Here is a 19,132-nt window from a genome sequence, read left to right on the forward strand (position 1 = left end):
CAGAAAGCGAGGGTGCCTGCTGTATCTCTGCTGGAAGCATGTTCTGTGGTTTGGGACAGGCGACACTTGACACCTGGCTTCTAAATGGCACCCTGCCTTTTCCCTGCAAGGAAACCCAGGAGGCAGCCACTGTTGTCCTCTGAATTTTGTCCTCACAGCAACCCTGGGAGATCGGTTAGACATTTTGTCCGAGTGCCTGGCCCAAGATCACTTGGTGAGTTTCAGGGCTGAGTGCTGGTATTGGGACAGAACGTGCGGCTTCTCTCTCCTAGGCAAATACTCAGAGCTCCACAGTCTGATTTAAGGTGAGGTAGGAGCTGGGCGAGAGAAAGAGGGAAGGATGGGGTGAAAAGGTTGCACTGGTAAGAGGGGAAAGGCTGTCTGCAAGCGATGAGTTTAGGCCAGAGTGATCTGCCTCTCCCATGGGCAGGCTTCTGGGAAAGCAAAGAAGAGAGGGAAAGAGAGAAAGAAAGGCGGAAGAGAAAGAGCGAGGGAAGGGGTGGCAAAGAGAAGAGGGGAAATAGGTGGCCTAGCTCACCTCTGGCATGCAGCCCCTGCCTGGAAAAACAACCACCTGTATCGGCTCGCTCCCTATATACATCACAGCAGCATTCTCTTCCCGGTAATAAGGACTAGAAACTTGAAACAAAGCTGATTGGTTCAAGGAGCTGAACGCAGGTGGAGTTCTACATTCAAATGTGCCCCCACAGAAGCTCAGTAGACGCATTCAGCTTGGGAACACAGAACTGGACTTGCATTTAGTGGCCCTGGGAGGATTTAAACCCTCCACACCCCACCAACACACATAAAAGCTTTCATTTTCCTGCATGCACATATTCAAAAATTGTAATGTGACCCTAAGTCTCTGCATGGAGCAATGAGAGGGCCAAGGTAGACGTCTACCTGCTTCCCCCAGAAGCCAGAGGGACAGCGAGAGCAGGGGGATATACAGATATAATCTTTCATTGATCCCAGTTTGGGTTAAGGCCTTTGCCCCTTTCTTGAGACCCCGTGGCCCTTCGGACAATGTCACATTCAAACCCCCAACATCACTGGCCATTGCTGGCAGCAAGGGCTGATGGGAGTTGGAGTCTAAGGACTTCCGGATTCCCTTCTCTCCAGAGGGAAGGCCTCTTCCAAACGGAGACATCACTCCTGTGGAGTATTCACTGCTACTTCCTTCTTAGAGCAGGTCTGCTTGGACCACAACGCCCAGCATCCCTTACCACCAGCCACTGCTAACTGCAAGGGCTGATGGGAGTTGGAGTCCAGCAGTGTCCAGACAGCCCCACAGGCTCTCTGTTCCCTTACTGAATCTCGGAGGCTGTTTGTAGAGGAGCAGGAGAGGATTCTCTCTCGAAACCCAGGCTGAGGTCTTCATCTTTCTTCCTCCTCCTCCTCCTGCAACAAGAGTCTGGTCAGCTGCTTGTCTGGGACAGTCAGCTCCTGGCAGGACCCGAGCGCCTGGCTGAGGTAGACGGCGAGAAGGTGCTTACACTGCAAGGGAGGAATGAGAACGGTTAGCAGCGCAGCCAAGTGCCCAGAGCAGAGGGAGGATTCTTTCTAACGCAGGCTGAAAAACAAGCCTCCGTTTGCCGCTGGGAGTCTCAGGCCAGGGTGGGGGGCACATTTGAAGAGACCCTGGCTGTTGGACCAGTCTCCCCCCCCCCCCACCACAAGCCCATCTTGTCCAGCATCCTGTCCTCACAGGAGAGGAGCACAACAGCTCTCTTCCATGCATGGTTCCCAGCGTACTGTTTCCGGCAGTGCACAGCCAGCATGGCTTGCAGCCCCTGAGCTAGCAGTATTCTCTATGAGCTTCTCTAATTGTCTCTTAAGGTAAAAGTAAAGGGACCCCTGACCATTAGGTCCAGTCGTGGACGACTCTGGGGTTGCAGCGCTCATCTCGCTTTATTGGCCGTACAGCTTCCGGGTCATGTGGCCAGCATGACTAAGCCGCTTCTGACGAACCAGAGCAGCGCACGGAAACGCCGTTTACCTTCCCGCCGGAGCGGTACCTATTTATCTACTTGCACTTTGACGTGCTTTCAAACTGCTAGGTGGGCAGGAGCAGCGACCGAGCAACGGGAGCTCACCCCGTCGCGGGGATTTGAACCGCTGACCTTCTGATTGGCAAGTCCTAGGCTCTGTGGTTTAACCCACAGCGCCACCCGTGTCCCTCTCTTAAATCGTCTCTTAAAGCCATCCAAATGGGTGGCTACTTGTGGCCACAAAGCCACAGTTTAACCCTGTGTTGTGTGAAGAAACTCTCTTGTCTGTCCTGAGTCTTCCAACATTCAGCTTCTCTGTATGAGGAACAGAGAAAAACGACACACTATCCCCTTTCTTGATGCCAGGCACAATTCTATCGATCTCTATCGTATCTCCCCACTTCCTTCCCTTTATTCCCCTAAACGAAAAAGGCCCAAACATTATAGCCTTTCCTCCACAGGAGAGTTGTTCCAGTCCCTTGATCATCTCTGCTGCCCCTTCCTAGCTCTGCAATTTCCCTTTCTGAGGCGAGGTCTTCCCTATGCCCCTTGCAACACAATCCCTTTTTAATAGGAGCTGCCAGGAGATTGAACTTGGCAGGCTTTGCATAGGAAAACACGGATGCTGCCCACTGAGCCACGTTCCCTCACTACTAGTCTTTTGAGCTCAATAATTCCTCCTTTGCAGAAGTTGAGCGGAACAATGAGAAAAAGGAAGCGACTCTCAATATGCTGTTGGGCGACAACTCCCTTCATCCAAGCGGCCGTACAATCTGGGGGCTGGTGATAGTTTTGGACTACAATTCCCATCATCCACAAAGCTGTGGCTGATGGGAGTTGTAGTCCAAAACAACTCAGAGAGCTCCAGGTTGGAGTGGGCTGCACGAGAGCAGCCTCACTGCTAGGATTCTCCGTCCCGCTCTACCTGTCTTGCCATCGCAGAGCCTCTTACCCTGACATTCCTCCTTGCCGGTCAGACTCACCACAAGACTGTCGCCCTTCCGGAGGACAGAAAACATGAAGGCCGGGCAAGAGCAAAAGTGGCAGGAGGCGTAACAAGTGTAGTGTTTGCCTGAGCTTCCAACCACCTGTGGGCAGGAGGGAAAACATATTATTTGTAACACACACAAAAGGAGAGCCGTATCTAATGTGGGTTATATGAAAGCCTGAAGGATTGAGGTGGGCTGGGGAGTTAGAAATAGAGGAGTCTGTGTCAGACCTAGGCTCAGATCCGCCACCCTTGACCAGTGAAGAAGAAGAAGAGGAGTTTGGATTTGATATCCCGCTTTATCACTACCCTTCAGGAGTCTCAAAGCGGCTAACATTCTCCTTTCCCTTCCTCCCCCACAACAAACCCTCTGTGAGCTGAGTGGGGCTGAGAGACTTCAGAGAAGTGTGACTGGCCCAAGGTCACCCAGCAGCTGCATGTGGAGGAGCGGAGACGCGAACCCGGTTCCCCAGATTACGAGACTACCGCTCTTAACCACTACACCACAGTGAAGCCTTTGGGCCAGTCGCTTGCTCCCAGCCCAGCCTGCCCCACAGGGTCGTCATGAAAACGGTCTCATTCGAGGGGACCCTCAACTCCTGGAGCATAACATCATCCTCGACAACAATTTTATTTATTTATACCCCAGTTTTACCCCTGACAGGGACTCAAGGCAGCTTACAGATAAAGATAAAAAACAGCTAAAAACATAAAAGAAGAGCTAACAACATGGGAAACCAGCAAGCAGGGCCTGAGCACAAGAGCAGCTCTCGCCTCCTGCAGTTTCCAGTGACGGGGGTTCAGAAGCATCGCTGCCCCCAGACATGGAGGGAGAGCAGAGTCATCCTGGCTAGGAGCGATCCATAGCCCTCTCTTCCTCCATGAATTTGTCTAATCCTCTTTTAAAACCATCCAATTGGTGGCCATTGCTGCGTCCAGTGGGAGGGAGTTCCATAGTTTAACTCTGGGCTGCAGGAAGAAGCGCTTTCTTTTATCTGTCCTGAGCCTTCCAAAATTCAGTTTCCCTGGATGTCCACACGTTCAACCCTCTGGGTTGTTTTGGACTACAACACCCATCAGCCACAGCTTTGTGGATGATGGGAATTGTAGTCCAAAAGTTCTCTCTATCCACTCTCCCTAAGGAAGGAAGGGTGAGCTATTGAATGCCATAATGAAAAAAAAGAGAACCCACGGGCAAGCATGCTTCCCACAGCACCCGGTAGTATCCTTCCTCAGACGCCAACGGCACGAGTGAATTTTTAGAAAATCATTATTTTCAAAAGAAGACTCCGGTACCGGAAACAAAAAAAGAACGGACGTCTCGTGAAGCGGCTCTAACTGTTTGGAATTTGAAAGATCAAGTCTCTGGGGCCCAGGCCTCTCGGCTTGGTTTTTGTACGGGTTTTTTCTGGGGGGGTGGAAAAAGGAAGATGCTAATATTTTCTTTTCTCCTCGTGTTCCTTTGAGGGGGTGGGAGGGTCTGCCAGTCTTCCCTGAGGCAGTCAGAGCATCCCATGGGGAGGCGTGTGTTAAGATGGCCTGGTTCCGGAGTGTCGGGCCATCAGGTCTTGGCCTGAAGTGCCAATGTCCTGAGGTACCAAAGCGAGCCAGAGGAACATACTTCCGAGCCGAGCTGTCCTGAATTGACTCCAGATTGGCCACAATGAGAGGGTTCTCTCTCTCTCTTTTGGGGGGAGGGATTGCTATTCAGCCCCACCAAAGTGCCTGAGGAAAAGCCTGGCGTGTGACCAACAGACGCATCCGCTCCAGTTCTGCTGCGGGTCCACCTCGCACGTAGGGTTAGGAGCCGCTGCGGCAGAGGAAGAGAGCGCTGAGCCGCCTACTCATCCAAGCCAGGGGCGGACGGAGAAGGGATGCAAAACTGGCATGTGACCAACAGACACAACTGCTCCAGCTCCGGGTGTCATCCGTCACGCAGCTAATCTGGCTCCTGTTTTGGTCCAAGGGCTCGGGAGGAGCCCCAGACGATATTTCAGCCTGGCAGGCCTAATCCACTTATTTACTGCTCTGGGGGCAGGCTGCCACAGAAATAATAGGTAATTGAGATGAAAGTTATCTTTTCCTTAAAAAAATTAAAAAAAGAGGACGTAAATTAGCAGGAGCAAACAAACAGATCAGAGAAGCTGGGGGGGGGGGGGCGGGGTGGCACTGGAAGATGAAGCATCTACTCTCCAGCAAAGACCCAGTTATCTCACACTGCAACCCCTCAGCAGCTTTGGTTTCCCATTACCACAGAGGGCATAGAAGAGCCCAACTGTTTTGTAAGACCAGAACGCCATGGGGCCCCCAAGGAAGCGGAATGGTGGAAGATCCAAACAGAGAAAAGAAAGGACTTCAGCAGGACACAGCGCAGAATGGCCAACTGCGGAACTCTCTTCCGCAGGAGGCAATGATGGCCGTCAACATGTAATAATAATAATAATAATAAATTTTATTTATACCCCGCCCTCCCCAGCCAGAGCTGGGCTCAGGGTGTCTAACACCAATAAAATCACAGTAAAAACATAATGGGGAGGGGGAACCAATTTAAAATGCAGCCTCATTTTAAAAGTAGCTGATAAATCAAGACCATAAGGGGAGGGAAAGCATAAGGGTCAGACTGAGTCCAAACCAAAGCCCAGGCGGAACAGCGCTGTCTTGCAGGCCCTGTGGAAAGATGTCAAGTAATGCAGGGCCCTAGTCTCTTGTGATAGAGCGTTCCACCAGATCGGGGCCACAGCCAAAAAGGCCCTGGCTCTGGTTGAGGCCAGCCTAACCTCCCTGTGGCCCAGGACCTCCAAGATGTTTTTGTTTGAAGACCGTAAGGGCCTCCGCAGGGCATATGTATGGCTTTTTATGAGAGGATTAGAAAAATTCATGAGGGGAAGGCAATCAATGTCTGTGCTAGTCATGGTGGCGATCTGGGGAAATAGGACCTAGGAGAGGGCCTTGCCTGCTGCAGCCCCAGATTCTTCTGCCTCCCCAGAGAGCTGCGTTTGGCATCTTTAACACACAGCTTCTGCTGAAGACCCAACTCTCTACTTGGCCTTTGAGAGCTAAGATACCTTCCACAATTTTCCATTCATTTATGTCACAGCCAGTATGAAGCGCAATACTTCTAAATGATGGACAGTTTTTCATCATTGTACTGAATGCTCACACCTTATTTTTTAGTGGGGTATTGTGTTGACCTTTCTTTGTATTTATTTATTATTTTACTATGTTTTGTTTTAGTTCCTGCGTGTTAAACCCCACCCCACCCCTTTTTTAAGAGCTAAGATACTTTGTTTTGTGGGGCCCACCTCTCAGCTGAATTTATACTGTTTGGTTCCATTTGGGATGCTTCTTATGTATTTAAACAATCGCAATTATTTAATCTGCTTTTTCACAACTACGTTTCCTGGGACATCGTGCATAAGGAATCTTTTAAGCCAGGGCTCAGCAAACTTTTTCAGCAGGGGGCCAGTCCACTGTCCCTCAGACCTTGTGGGGGGCCAGACTATATTTTTTTGGAGGGGAGGGGGGAGAACGAATTCCTATGCCCCACAAATAACCCAGTGATGTATTTTAAATAAAAGGACACATTCTACTCATGTAAAAATACACTGATTCCTGGACCGCCTGCAGGCCGGATTTAGAAGGCAACTGGGCCGGATCCGGCCCCCGGCCCTTAGTTTGCCTAACCATGTTTTAAGTGAACAGGGAGCAAAGGAGCTGTCCGGCCGTGGTTCTTCAGAGGCCTGAGGCTGCTTTCTAGAAGGAAGCAGCAGCAGACAGCTCATCTTGGCTTACTTGACCGGGAGGGACCCTGTCTGCCAGTTTAAGAAGTGAGCTTTTCAATTATTATTTCTTCCCTAAGACACCAGAGACAGCGGCTGTCTTTGAACGCAGACTGTTCGCTGGGCAGACTCCGGGTGTATTAACTGCGAGATCTCTCCCACCCCGACTGTCGCTCCTTCCTGGTTCCTCATCGTCCTTCTCACAACATTGCCCTGGGATCCTGTTATCAACGGATGCAAACGTTTTAATCCAGCCAGGGCTGCCGAGAGCTGTGATCCAGAACATCTGGAGGGCACCAGTTGGCAAAGGCACCCCTGGCTCTTATCAGAAGGGGCAAAGGAAGCTGCCTTAAGCAGAGCCCACCTAGCTTAGTATTGCCAGACATACCCAGAGATGCTGGGGACTGAAGCTGGGAGACCTTCTGCATGCAAAGCAATGCTTCTGTCCCTGAGTCCTTCTAATGCTTGCTAAGGGGGGTATTTCAGTGCCACCAGGGTTTCAGGAAGCCAATGCCCACGCCAGCCTCAGTCCACACTGCACACCCGCTGCCTGGAAGACAAGACCTTTGGGGGTCGTACCTGGTAGACCTGCCTTCCGCTGGGAGATGTGATCCGTGTGACTGATTGGCGGTCCACTAAGTCCAGAGCAGGGACGGCAGAAGCACCAAAGATGAACTTCAGCCTGGGAAGATGGAAAAGGTGCCGGGTTAAGCTTCTAACCGCCGAGTTCTGCCCCCGTTGCCCAAATGCTCTGGGGCGGTGTTTTTAGAGAAGGTCTCAGATCTACACTATAAAGCTGAATGGGTTTGAAACAGAGAGGTCCTGTTTAAGGTTTAATCCTCTTGGATATTTAAATCAGAGAATCCTAGGACTGCGGAGTTGGAAGGGACCCTGAGGGTCATCTAGTCCAACCCCTGCAGTGCAGGAATATTTTGTCCGATGTGGGGCTCGAACCCAGGACCCTGAGATTAAGAGGCTCGTGCTCTTACCAACTGAGCTATCCCACTTTTTTTGCATTTCACCCTTCCCCACAACAGGTGGCTGAGAGAAAGGAAGTGGCCCGAAGTCACCCAGGAGGGAGTCAAACCCAGCTCCCTTTGGTCCCGCTCAGATACTTCTAGCCCAGGCCTGAGGCACCTGCACACCTCGAGATGTTGCTGGACCGCAACTGCCATCGCCCCTAAGAGGAGCTGGGAATCCAGCTAAAGCGTCATGAAGCCACCAGTTCCTCAGCCTGGCTCCAGCCACTACACCACACTGCCCAGCCAAACTGGCATGCAGTTTTAAACACCTTTTGGATTTCAAGACACCTTATTAATGATGTTTAGGGTTTTGGCCAGAGTAGTGCTAAGTAATTCATCCCATCTGCATCAGGACTAATGGTCTCCTTCACTCCATGCCCTAAAACTGTTCCAGGGGTTCCCCCAACCCTCCAGAGCAGATACTTGGGGGGGGGCACCGGGCATGCATGAGGGGAGGGGGAAATTCCACTGTGCAAGTGTAAATCCTTGTACCAGTGGAACAGGTTGGTTGGATAGCATCCCTGAGCCGCAATCCAAAACGTACTTGAGCCCCGCTGAATTCAGATGTTCTCCTGTCTGATTTTTGTGAGTAGGTTTTGTGCTGTTATGGGACGCGGGTGGCGCTGTGGGTAAAACCTCAGTGCCTAGGACTTGCCGATCGCATGGTCGGCGGTTCGAATCCCCGCGGCGGGGTGAGCTCCCGTCTTTCGGTCCCAGCTCCTGCCCACCTAGCAGTTCGAAAGCACTCCCAAGTGCAAGTAGATAAATAGGTACCGCTTTATAGCGGGAAAGTAAACGGCGTTTCCGTGTGCTGCGCTGGTGCTGGCTCGCCAGAGCAGCTTCGTCATGCTGGCCACGTGACCCGGAAGTGTCTCCGGACAGCGCTGGCCCCCGGCCTCTTAAGTGAGATGGGCGCACAACCCTAGAGTCGGACACGACTGGCCCGTACGGGCAGGGGTACCTTTACCTTTACCTTTGTGCTGTTAATACATTACTGAAAAGAACCCCAACAGCAATCTATTAACACAGCCAAATTTCCTGGTCACCTGTGGTGAGCGATGACCAGGAAGGGAAGCTTGCAAAAAAAAAGGTGAGGTGGTTTTCTTCCGAACCGACAAATCCTTTTACACAGTGCGGCTGTCAAATGAAGTTTGCAGGTTTGGGGACTCTGGCAGAAATCATTTCGCGGGGCTGAGCAAGCACCTGCCAAACCGAGGAACAACATCCCTGCAAATCCCGAGAGCGCGATGCGATGATTTAATGCCCTCCCCAAGAAGCCTTAATCCAGTGATGACACAGTTACCACAACCAACGTCAGGAGAGGCTGTGTGACTAGCAGGAGGACGTAACCCACTGTCTGACAGACTAGGGAGGTTTTAGCTGTTATTTTAGGCGAGGACATCCTCCCGGCTTGGGTTCTGGGGGCATGAGGATGTGATGTACCAAAGGTGGCTTGGTGTACAACGTGGAGTTTTGCCTTGATGCCGTACCGACTGCAGTTGCAAACTTTTAAAACGGTAGGAGGCAGCTTTCGGCTGAAGGGCCCAGTTTGAAAACAGTATCAGAAAGACGGGCTTTCTATTCTGGGAAGAGCAGATCTAATTCCGCCTGATAGCCCGGGACAGAACTCAAGGGATTTTAAAGGCTGCACAGCACTGTTGACCCTAATCTCTACGTCACGGAATGGCTGGCAGATGGACTTGCGCTTAATGCCGTGAATCGGAGAGTCAGAAATGCAAGCATATATGAAAGAGTGCAGCCGGGTGCAGGATCAGGACTCGGGAAGAGAGGGTGGTCAAGGATCTCTGGAGGCCCACAAGGATGTCTGTCTCCAAACTCAGAATCCAAGCCCCTTTTATAAATGCCATTCCTTTAAAAAAAAAAGTTGTTCTGTCTTTGCACAAGCAGGAAGCTGGTGACAACTCAAGAATGGAACAGCTGGCGGAAGAAAATCCAGAGGGAAGAATGGGGAAGAGAGCAGAAACAGCCCAAATAAGTGATGGAGGTTCTCCTTTTCGTGGAACATTGCTCTCCTCTCTCAAAATTATTACCGAGCTGATTCCTCCCATTTCCTTAACCTTCCCCTTTCCAGACTAAGTCCTTCTTTTGAAGCCTTAAAGGAGAAAACAGCTCACATATTTTCAGTGGGTGTTTCCCTAATGAGGGCTAGAAACTTATTTATTACTGTTGTTTCAGAAATGGCTAGCAACCCAAGTGGACGAGGCAAAAAACTGTGGGGTATTGAAAGCCAGTGTTGTGTAGCGGTTAAAAGTGAACCTAGAAAACTGGGGTTGAAATCTCCAATTGGCTGTGAAGCTCTCACTGGGTGAACATGGGCCAGTCACAGCCTCTCAGCCTAGCCTACCTCAAAAGGTGGTTGTGAGGATAAAACAGTAGGTAGGAGAAAAACAGAACACCAGCTTGCTGTCCTTGGAGGGACATAAATGGAATAGGTAAACAAACCAAGACAATAAGATGCACTCAAGTGTAAAAACTCGTGTAGCAAAATGTGATGGCAGAGATCCTGGCATAACCCACAAGCTTTGCCAAAAACCCTGCTCCATCTCCTACCCCTGAACTTTGCCAGCTGGTAAGAACAACTGCTTAATATCTGGTGCCTGAGTTTGATTTATTCCTCTTCCCTCGTGTGCCGTGTTCTTTCATATTGTAAACCTACAGGCAGGGATTGTTTGAACGGATTGCTTGTAAGTCACCAGGATCCTTTTTTGGCTGGCGTATAGGGTACAAATGCTGTAAATGAATACATAAAGTGGCAAGCAGAACCTCCCAGGGAAATAACATTGTTCAACATTAGTTGCAAGGAGCACCCAGAACTAGGGATAGGTCAATTTTGATTTCTCTCAATTTCTGTCTCTCCCCCACCCCTGACTCAGTTCAGTTCTACCCATTTCTGCAATTGTTTTTTTTTCCTTTTTAAAGAAAATTCAACAGCATATTGATGTGAGTTCATCCTGATACAAACATTTTTGCAAGCAATGTCCCCTGTTGCAAGCATTTATATATTTTATTTTAAAATTCTTATTTGCAATGTTTCATTTACCCTTGTAAACAAAACCTACCATTGCAACATCCCAGATCTTGCATTTTGTATATGATTTTCATGGATGCATGTCATTTTATGCAAGCTCCTTCCTGTATACATTGTTTTGCTGTGTGAACGTTAAGCATTTTTAACTGTTTACGTTATGTTAGGGCCACAAATGAAGGCCCCTTAGCAACTACTCACGCCAGGAGGAGGTCATCGGGAACTGGAAAAAAGAAGGAGAAAAAGCAGCGTTAATTTTGGCCCACAGCAAGGTACTGGGAAGGGCGCAGAATGTCAATTAGGAACTCTTATAAAATCTCTGCGCAGATCTGCAAAAGCTTCTGGCTGGTTGTTTAACAACAGCCACAGCAACGAAGTTTTACCCACCTTCCTAAATCAAGGCTGCTAAAATGAAGAAGGTTGGGGTAGCCAGAGGGGAACCAGGAGTGGATTTTGGTGCAAAAAAAAACAACAACACAAGCTGAGTTTCCATTACTGAAAACTAGGTCGGGATCCCTGATGAGATCTGTTATTAATAATTGGATTCTGTACTTCCTCCCAATGCTTGCGCTTGCTTTCCCCTCATCCCTCCGGTTCCTTTTTCCTCTTGTGCCACACGTTTTTAGATCAGGGGTGTAGAACCTCTGGCCCACGGGAAGGAGCCAGAAGGAAGAGTCTCAATTAGGCTCACAAGGCTGTTCCCAATAAACCGCGCCCGCCTGCCCCATTCTTTGCTTTCCTGGCGCACGCCTTGCTCCAGGCAGCACAAAGCTGTTTGCATTCTACTCCACTTCAGCAGAGGTTTCTGTGCAAACCATATTGCACTCCCGGAGCAAGGCAAACCATTGGGGGTGGCAGGCACCACTAGTCCTAGCAGGAATGGGGTTTGGGTTTCAGCCCAAGCCCAAATATAAACGTCATTAAACAGGCTCTCTGGCTCGGCAGGCACCACGGAGGATTAAGAGAAACTCTAGATATTGGGGGTGGGGGGCAATCGTTCTGTGTGGGTTATCGAAATAGCTCCCTAATCTGGCATGCAGAGGACAATAATACTTCCACGCCTGTCTCGACAACCGGCCAAGGCTGCGGGGGGAGCGGGGAGGATTCTGGCTCAAGCCTGATCTGTGCCGCTGCTTAGAATATCCACATGGTTGGCAGGGCTGTGGCACTCTCTGCTGGTGAGGAGGGGTGGGAGAGGCGATGGCAGCCCACAAACGGAAGCTCCATCCAGATAAGGCAGAGGGATGGGAGCTTGCCTGCTCTTGATGGGGCTATACCAGGAGAAGGCAACCTAAGGCCCATGGGCCAGAAGCAGACCACAAAGGCGGCTTAACCGGCCCACGAGCCACCCCCAAATCGAGCCACCTACTTGGCGAGTCCCTGCGCACTGCGCTAAACTGGCACAGTGCGGCGGCTCTCTTCCACGGCTCTGGAAATTGCTTCTGCACATGCCCAGACACCGGAAATCTGGGCATGTCCGTGGTGCCGGAAATGGCTTCTGAGCATGCCCAGAAGCCAAAAATTGCTTCTGCACAGAAGTGATTTTTGGCATCTGGGCATGCGCAGAAGGAATTTATGGTGCCACAGACATGCGCATATGTGATATCTGGCATCGCACTGCACCGGTCCGGCCTACAGAGGATCTTCGCCGGAGTGATCTGGCCAGGTAAGCCTTGCCGACCCCTGGGCTACACTCTGAAGGAGTGGTACGTTGCTTGGGGATACTTCTGGGTCCTTTGCTGTTGCTTGAGGCTCTGTGGCGTGGACTGTCCCAGCAGCTTCAGCTGGTGGCTCAGCGGCACCCCTATTTGGACAGGGACAGCCTAACCTCTGTTGCCTATGCTCTGGTAACCTCTAGGCTAGATGACTGCAATGCATTATGCATACGGCAGCCTCTGAAGACGGTTCGGAAACTTCAGCTGGTGCAGAATTTAGCAATCGGGCAAGATGGTTTGAACATATTACACCGCTCCTGGCCTGACTGCAGTGGCTGCCAGTTGGTTTCTGGGCCCAATTCAAAGTGCTGGTTTTGACCTATAAAGCTTTAAATGGCTCAGGACTTGCAATCCCTCAAGGACCGCCTCTCTCCTTTTGAACAGCCCCAGATCCTGAGATCATCTTCTGAGGCCCTTCTTCACGTGCATCCTCCTCCACGAGACGTCTGGAGGGGGGCAACACGAGAACGTGGTGGCTCCCCGTTTGTGGAATGCTCTCCCCAGGGAGGCTCACCTGGTGCCTTCATTATACACCATTAGGTGTCAGGCGAAAACATTCTTCTTCAACCAGGCCTTTGGCTGATTAACATCCTAAATCCTTCTAAATGTGTTTGTGGGAAGAGGGAGCAATTGGTTTGTTTTGTTCTTGGGTTTTTGTTTTTGTTTTGTATTTTGTGTTTTTCAGATGAAGGGGGGTATACTACTACTACTACTACTACTACTACTACTAATAATAATAATAATAATAATTTATTTGTACCCTGCCCATCTGGCTGGGTCTCCCCAGCCACTCTGGGTGGCTTCCAACAAAGATTAAAAATACATTAAAATGTCACACATTAAAAACTGTGATGTCTTCAGATGTCTTCTAAATGTCAGGTAGTTGTTTATGTCTTTGACATCTGATGGGTGTTCCACAGGGCTGGCGCCACCACCAAGAAGGCCCTCTGCCTGGTTTCCTGTAACCTCGCTTCTCGCAGTGAGGGAACCGCCAGAAGGCCCTCGGCGCTGGACCTCAGTGTCCGGGCAGAATGATGGGGGTGGAGACGCTCCTTCAGGGATACAGGACCAAGGCCATTTAGGGCTTTAAAGGTCAGCACCAACACTCTGAATTGTACTCGAAAACGTACTGGGAGCCAATGGTATACAAACAACAACAACAACAACAAGTTTTGCCTGGAGGAGAGAAGACTGAGAGGTGACATGAGAGCCATCTTCAAATATCTGAAGGGCTGTCATGTGGAATATGTCGCCATCTTGTTTTCTTCGCTCCAGAGGGTAGGACCCGAACCGATGAATTCAAAGGACAAGAAAATAGATTCTGAGTAAAATCAGGGAGCACTTTCTGACAGTAAGAGCCCGTTAACAGTAGAACGGACCACTACCTGGAAAGCTGGTGAACTCTCCTTCCTTAGAGACTTTTAAGCAGAGGTTGGATAGCCATCTGTCAGGGATTCTTTAGCTGTGATTCCAGCATTGCAGCGGGTGGACTAGATGTCCCTGGGGAGTCCCTTCGAACTCTATAATTCTATGATGCAAATACCTTCCTCCACCTACCGTGAGATGTCTCGCAAAAAGCCTTTTCTATCTCTCTCAACAGTTCTTCTGCTAAGGCTGGCAGAGTGGCACCCATCAGGAGAATGTATGAGGCGGGCAGTTTTTTCTCTGGGTGGAAAAACAAACACACACACAAGGTTGTTATTAAAGGATAACAAAGTGAGTTTCATTTCCCAGAAGAGGGGAGGGCGGGGGAGAGAGAGAGAGGGTCCTATTTATTTATCCTTAATAAATCTCCTGTTTCGTTTATTTTTCATTAAAAGCGAAGGCCTCTCAGATAACTTCATAATGCCGGGGGAATTTGAAACCCCGCAAACATTGACTAAGCGTCACCTTCTACTTCGGAGCCTCTAGGACCCGAAGGGTAAAAAGAAGCTAAAATAAATAAAATAACATAAGGTCTTTCTCCATCCCGAATGTGAGGATCCATGGATCAGCTCTGCCCGCACATTGGATCGGCTAGGATGAAAGAGGTCAAATCATAAGCTGACACAACCCTAAATTACTTCTGGAGAACCACAGAACTTAAGAGTTGGAATGGCATTCTGCCAGTTTCATCCATGGCACTACCTCTGGGACTCCCAACCATTTTGGGTCTTCCAGGAGCTGGCTTGAAAGGGCTGCTTGCAAAATCTGGAGGGCCGCTCTCTCTTCCCCCACTTCCAAAGTCCCCCTCAAGCAGATGCTTTTGACTGTCTGGGGGTGGAGAGGTGCCATTCAAGACAGGATGGAAAGGGAAGAGAGTGAACTGGGATGTATCTGAAGGTAGCCAGGGAGAGATAACGTCAGTGTAATTTTGTCAAGCTTCTTTGAAAAGAAAAGGTGGGAGGGGGAGAGAAGAGACAATTTCCTCCTGCCCCAGAGATCGCTCTTGCTTATTTAAATGCATTACATGTTTGGCAAAGAGAGAGCTATAATTCTGGCAGGAGGGAAGGTTGGAGATCCTGGGATTCTGACCTCTAGGGATATAAATATTTGAGATGAACAGACAGAGGTCTGGCGCAAGGCTCCCCCCACCCGCTCTTCCTCGCTGGTCAGCTAAAGACAGATGGAGCCCGAAGTGGAGACAGAGGTAATATCCTTGAAAGCCGCAAAACGTGCCAAAATCTGGAATGATCCCATCCTGTGTGTGTGCATGGAGCAAAGGGATGGGCATTTAGAGGGTGCAGGCAAAGCAGCAGCAGCAGCAACAACAACCCAGCATTTTCACCTCAGATTTCTCTGGGAAAGGTTTTGGAACAGTTGTGCTCTCTGCCTTAAAGCAACATGGGTGTCACCTATGCATGTTTGGAGATATGCAGCAAATGACGCCTGTTAACATATAAATTTTATCTTGAGATATTATATACCCGTTCCAAAAAATGATGAAACAACAAAAAATAATAACATTAATAAAATAGTACTAGCAAGTAATAGGAATAGCAACAGAGTCTAAAGTTAATTACACAACTACAAAGTGTTAAATCAGAGAATAACTATCTATCATTTGCCATTATAAAAACTTGGGGTATTAACATCATAAAATAATATGGGTGATACTTAACTAAGTCATACTCAAAGTAGGCCATTTAAAATACATGGATTTAAGTTGGAGCATGGCAAACATTCAATACCACCTGATATCTGCAGCTTTAAAGTAGCACTACTTGCAACTTAGCAGTTGTGTTTACTATCAACTGTAGAAATTATCACATTTTGCTAGTGCAAAATTTGGTATTTTCAATTCATTCATCAGCACCTACTCAAAACTCCAATTTTATTTAATTCTTCTCTTTCTTTGTCTCAGTTCTATAATGGAAGTCTACACTGGGACATCTCTTTTTCTTTTCTTTTTCAATGGATTAAAATAATAATAATAAACAGTCAAATTTCTAGTCCTTATGGCTTTAAGGTAAAGGGACCCCTGACCGTTAGGTCCAGTCGCGAATGGCTCTAGGTTTGAGGCACTCATCTTGCTTTACTGGCCAAGGGAGCTAGCATTTGTCTGCAGACAGCTTCTGGGTCATGTGGCCAGCATGGCTAACCAGAGCAGCGCACGGAAACACTGTTTACCTTCCCGCCGGACCGGTACCTATTTATCTACTTGCGCTTTGACGTGCTTTCGAACTGCTAGGTGGGCAGGAGCTGGGACCGAGCAACGGGAGCTCACCCCGTCACGGGGATTCGAACTGCTGACCTTCTGATCGGCAAGCCCTAGGCTCTGTGGTTTAGACCACAGTGCCACCTGTGTCCCTTATGGCTTTAGACCTAAGATAAAAAAATGACTGGACCTGATATGTTCCATAAGAGGGATTATTGGTTTGTTTTTGCTTTTTTATGTATTTTGTGTCCTTGTTTTGTATTTTTGTTGTGAGAAGGAGGCATACAAAGGGCCATCCAACCGCCTTAGGGACTTCACTCTGAATTTGTGTAGAGTTTTCTCCTGAGCCTTGTTTTCTCCCAAAGGTGTCCCGCAAGGCAGTGGAGCTTTAGGATCAGAGTTTTCGTTCTTCTTGGTGGGCTTTGTTCCCAGGTGGATGAGCCCTGTCTGTCTCTCACTTCCCTCTACAGCACATGCAGAAAATGCCTTATTGAGTGTTGGACCCACGCTTGATCTAGTCTGCTCCATCCACCGGATCCTGTCTTCGCATCCTGTCTTCCCAGTACGTTTCCAAGCACAATTAAAAGTGTTGGTGCTGACCTTTAAAGCCCTAAACGGCCTCGGTCCTGTATACCTGAAGGAGCATCTCCACCCCCATCATCCAGCCAAGATACTGAGGTCCAGCACCGAGTGCCTTCTGGCATTTCCCTCGCTCCAAGAAGTGAGTTTACAGGGAACCAGGCAGAGGGCCTTCTCGGTGGTGGCGCCTGCCCTGTGGAACGCCCTCCCAGCAGATGGCAAGGCAATAAACAACTATTTTACTTTTAAAAGACAACTGAAGGCGGCCCTCTTTAGGGAAGTTTTTAATGTCTGACGCTGTATTGTTTTTAATATTCAGTTGGAAGCCGCCCAGAGTGGCTGGGGAAACCCAGCCAGATGGGTGGGGTATAAATAATAAATTATTATATTATTATTAAGAAAGGGAAGCTCCTCACTCACCGAGGGTTTGAGAGACCCACTGGCTCCACCCTCACCTGGTTTAAACGGCTGGCCGAAGCAATTTGCCAGGATAATGGCCACTGTCGCCTGTTGGCAGCTTCCAGGAGCCACAGGTGAGGTCTGAGCGCAGGGTGGGGATCTGTAACAGAAACATTTGGGGTTTGGCTTTTGCATGCCAACTCTCCATGGAGGGATTGGGTGTTCCCTGAGTCCAGAAGGGGCACAAGGCATCCCCCGCCAGAGACACTACCTCTCTCCTAAGACCCCATACACAACAGAACACACACACAAACGGAAATTGGGGCAGAGGATATGTCTCTTTAACTCAGGTCATGCAATATCATACAGTAAGTATTAGTTAACTTAGAATTTAGTGTCATATTCTGTCTCATTTATTTTAGAATGTGAATCTGAATCTGTCCTTTTACTTACATCTGGGAGACTTTTTTGGGGGTTGGAAATTGGGGTTAAAATCATGTTAATATATATATGTATATACTGGTATATATATTTGTATATGTATATATTCTTATTCTTCTTTGGCCATCACTCGTAGCAGAGTAAGATTGTCCTCCATAAAGACGGTTTTAACAATGAGTCCGTAGGTGACTGTGGAGGCCAATTCTGGATCCACACATCCTTCCACAGTGGGGACATGGGTTTCCGGGTGGGAGTTGATCACGGTGTGGATTTGCCAAGCATGCCTCCTTCTTAGCGTGTTTCTTCCTTGCGTCCTGAGTTCAAGTGTCTTCAAAGCCCATGACACCTTTGGTAAAGGCTGTTCTCCAACTGGAGCGCTCGCAGGCCAGTGCTTCCCAGTTGTCATTGTTTATACTACATTTTTTAAGATTTGCCTTGAGACAGTCTTTAAACCTCTTTTGTTGAACACCAGCATTACGCTTTCCATTTTTAAGTTCGGAATAGAGTAGTTGCTTTGGAAGACGATCATCGGCTATCTGCAGAACATGACCAGTCCAACAAAGTTGATGTTGAATAATAATAATAATAATAATAATAATAATAATTTATTATTTATACCCCGCCCATCTTGCTGGGCATCCCCAGCCACTCTGAGCGGCTTCCAGAAAAATATTAAATTACTGTAATACAACACTGGTGATCTTTGCTTCTTCCAGTAACACTGGTATTAGTTCGTCTGTCTTCCCAAGTGATGTGTAATATTTTTTGAAGAGACCACTGATGGAATCTTTCAAGGAGTTGGAGATTGCACACACATACATACACACATGTATGTCATATATTTCCTTAAACTGCTTATTCCGTTATTATCTTTTTAAATTTAACAAGGTTGCCCGTGTGCATCAAATTTAGGTTTGTGTGGGTTTTTTTAAAGGAAGCTGCTGATAACCCTGATTCTTTCAGAAACTGGTTACTATGAGATTTAAGTATAAAAACAGAGAGATGGCGCTAGTGAGTTCAGGACTGAACCCACACCGTTGCCTGGCAACGGGGACATTTCCCCCCTCCCGGCAGGGGCAAAAAGCGCATGCGCCGCCGCGCCGCTCAGAGAGGCCAAGCTCAGTCACGTGGCGCCAGATTCCCCGGCAAGAGTTACTACGCGGGAAAATCAAAAGCGCGCGCGGCATCAAGGCAAGGCACGTGGCCTTTAACAGCCAATCAGGAAGCGAGAAGAGTTCCACAGACTCTGCGAAAGGTAGAGGGGAGCCTAGAAAGAGGAGCGGCGGAAAAGAGAGAGAAGACAATTTGATGGAGAAGAAACTTCTCGATACCGCTCCTTCCCCTTCCAGCCCCAGAAGCTGAAATCAGACTTATGAAATTTAGCTGACTTGGATAGATTTTCCCCGTAAGGGAGCTGAAGGGGGGGAAGCTCTAAACTCACCCCGGAAGCTGCTGAAAGTATACCTCTTCACTCAAAATACGTCTATAAACAAGACCGGAAATGACGTTCAAGAAACCAAGAAACCCTTATCACG

At 48.8% G+C, this 19,132-nt stretch overlaps 1 protein-coding gene across 1 annotated transcript in view; it reads right to left on the reverse strand.

The window, feature by feature from the left end:
• The window catches only part of ZSWIM7 (zinc finger SWIM-type containing 7), a 73,697-nt gene extending 54,585 nt beyond the window's left edge, over positions 1-19,112 (reverse strand). Inside the window, exons 1-7 of the mRNA XM_080983264.1 lie at positions 19,039-19,112; positions 14,605-14,857; positions 14,099-14,206; positions 11,028-11,049; positions 7,338-7,440; positions 2,975-3,079; positions 1,312-1,497 (exon numbers count right to left, since the gene is read on the reverse strand). Of these exons, the coding sequence (XP_080839390.1) occupies positions 1,378-1,497; positions 2,975-3,079; positions 7,338-7,440; positions 11,028-11,049; positions 14,099-14,174 (426 nt within the window). The 5' untranslated portion in view covers positions 14,175-14,206; positions 14,605-14,857; positions 19,039-19,112 and the 3' untranslated portion in view covers positions 1,312-1,377. The remainder of the gene's footprint in view (positions 1-1,311; positions 1,498-2,974; positions 3,080-7,337; positions 7,441-11,027; positions 11,050-14,098; positions 14,207-14,604; positions 14,858-19,038) is intronic.
• Between the last annotated feature and the right edge of the window lie 20 nt (positions 19,113-19,132).

The sequence above is a fragment of the Podarcis pityusensis genome, assembly GCF_964106645.2.
Source record: "Podarcis pityusensis genome assembly, chromosome: 15".
NCBI lineage: Eukaryota > Metazoa > Chordata > Lepidosauria > Squamata > Lacertidae > Podarcis > Podarcis pityusensis.